The sequence below is a fragment of the Spea bombifrons genome, chromosome 12, assembly GCF_027358695.1.
Source record: "Spea bombifrons isolate aSpeBom1 chromosome 12, aSpeBom1.2.pri, whole genome shotgun sequence".
In the NCBI taxonomy this organism is placed as follows: domain Eukaryota; kingdom Metazoa; phylum Chordata; class Amphibia; order Anura; family Pelobatidae; genus Spea; species Spea bombifrons.
The window spans coordinates 17,432,935-17,434,679 of record NC_071098.1 but is presented as its reverse complement, the minus strand read 5'-3'; the positions used below and the strand labels follow the sequence as shown (position 1 = coordinate 17,434,679).

Genomic DNA, 1,745 nt, shown 5'->3' with positions numbered 1-1,745 from the left:
TGGTGCTGGTGGTGCGGTACTGGATGTACTGACTAACTTTGAAGTCAACCCGTCTGGGGTCTCCTCCTGTGTTAGTCTCCTTGCGAAGGGGGAGATATATCACGGTAACCCCTTGAGGCTGAGGACACATGGGGGTAGGTTTGAGTTTGAGAGGGGGGCACTGAGGGATTCCTGGGAAGACTTCTTGCCTGCCTGCCCAGTCCCCTCTTTTGTCTAAGTAACCCTGTGCTTAGTTCTGTCTGATGATTGGGGTGGGCTGCTATGATAACTTATTGTCCGACTCATGAAGAGATATTGCTCTTGATGACAAATTGAATGTTTATTTATTGGTGGTTATCAATTGTCCATTGTTCAACCATGTTGATGTTCATCTTGGTTGAAATCTCAGCGGGCAGCAGGTGCGGGCAGAGCGGTGAGCGCTATGGGGCTCACAAAGGTAAAGCCACGGAACATCTCTTGTTCTTTTGAAGACAGAGGCGGCTCTTGGGGGTCCGTTGATGGCATCGATGGGCTCTGCTCCGCAATCCTGTTCAAATGCTCCAGAGATGGCTAAAAGAAAGCAGAATTTAAAAAGAGAATTTAGGAAAAACCCCACAAGTTTTATTTAAGATCTAGATGTGTGATCTACATAGTTCCCACACATCCAGATCCTACCCTAATGAATATTCTATATACTTACTCTTTCCAGGGTAAATGGTGGGGCTACTCTCCCAGCCTCAAGCTCTTCCCAGTTGATACTGTTAAAGAAGGCGTATGATCTGATGTTTGCCACCATTTGCACCCGAAAAGTGGGGAATTTGTTCAGTAGCTTTAAAGAGACAGAAGGGGAATCAAGAGATAAAATGTTATTATGCCAACAAGACCACATAAAGAAACAGAATAATCCAGCACATATAATGTCTTCATGCAGAGACACACAAGTAGTCCCTTAGAATTACTCTTGAAATTGTCTGACTAATTCACAGTGTGTGATAATTTTTGTTTATCCCATCTGATTTTTTTTTTTAACATTACCTGATTACATGTGTTGCCACCTCTATCAGGTTGATAGGCATCTTTACCCATATTGTGTCCATTATTTTCAATACTTATACCTAAAATATGTTATTTGAATGCCACTTATTTCATTGTATTGCATAAAATGTCTCATATTACATGGCATAAAATGGAATAAGCTGGCGCTATATATCGAGGGGAATTCTAAAGCCCATAGAATATCTGCTTGTACTCACCAATTGTAAGATGTCTTTGGTGGTAACGCTAAGCCACTCAGGGTACTCTGGTGTTTGGTAGAGCACTGAGTTGATCAAGGTGTTATCATCATTATCATCAAAATAAAAGGGATATAATCCCGTGGCCATTTGATAAAGGATGACGCCAAATGCCCACCAGTCGACTCCCCGGTTGTAGCATTCACCTCTGTACATCTGTCAAGAGAAAGGTAGAAGTTGGTCTAATTATTAAAGTGTCCAAATAGAGAAATAAAACAGATATTTTTAGAAATGTGCAAATCCTCACCTCTGGTGCAATATAGCCATTTGTTCCTGCATTTCCAATGGCTTTGATGTCACCAAACATATTCTCTAGCGCCAGCCCAAAATCAGCTATTCTTATATGGCCGACGCCGTCCAGGAGAATATTTTCTGGTTTCAGGTCTCTGTGAATAGAATCACTTACTGTTATTTATATAGTTTTGCTCGTTAAAGAAAAGCAGTTTCACTGATGAGGGACTAATATGGACTAAG

General features: G+C 41.5%; 1 protein-coding gene across 1 annotated transcript; it reads right to left on the bottom strand.

Moving 5' to 3' along the window:
* Positions 1-306: 306 nt before the first annotated feature.
* LOC128470612 (ribosomal protein S6 kinase beta-2-like) lies at positions 307-803 on the bottom strand. Its single transcript, XM_053452502.1, has 2 exons — positions 680-803; positions 307-549 (listed from the first exon to the last, which is right to left on the bottom strand). Exons 1-2 carry the CDS (start codon positions 773-775, stop codon positions 385-387), a joined length of 261 nt encoding a protein of 86 aa, XP_053308477.1. The 5' UTR covers positions 776-803; the 3' UTR covers positions 307-384.
* Positions 804-1,745: the final 942 nt, after the last annotated feature.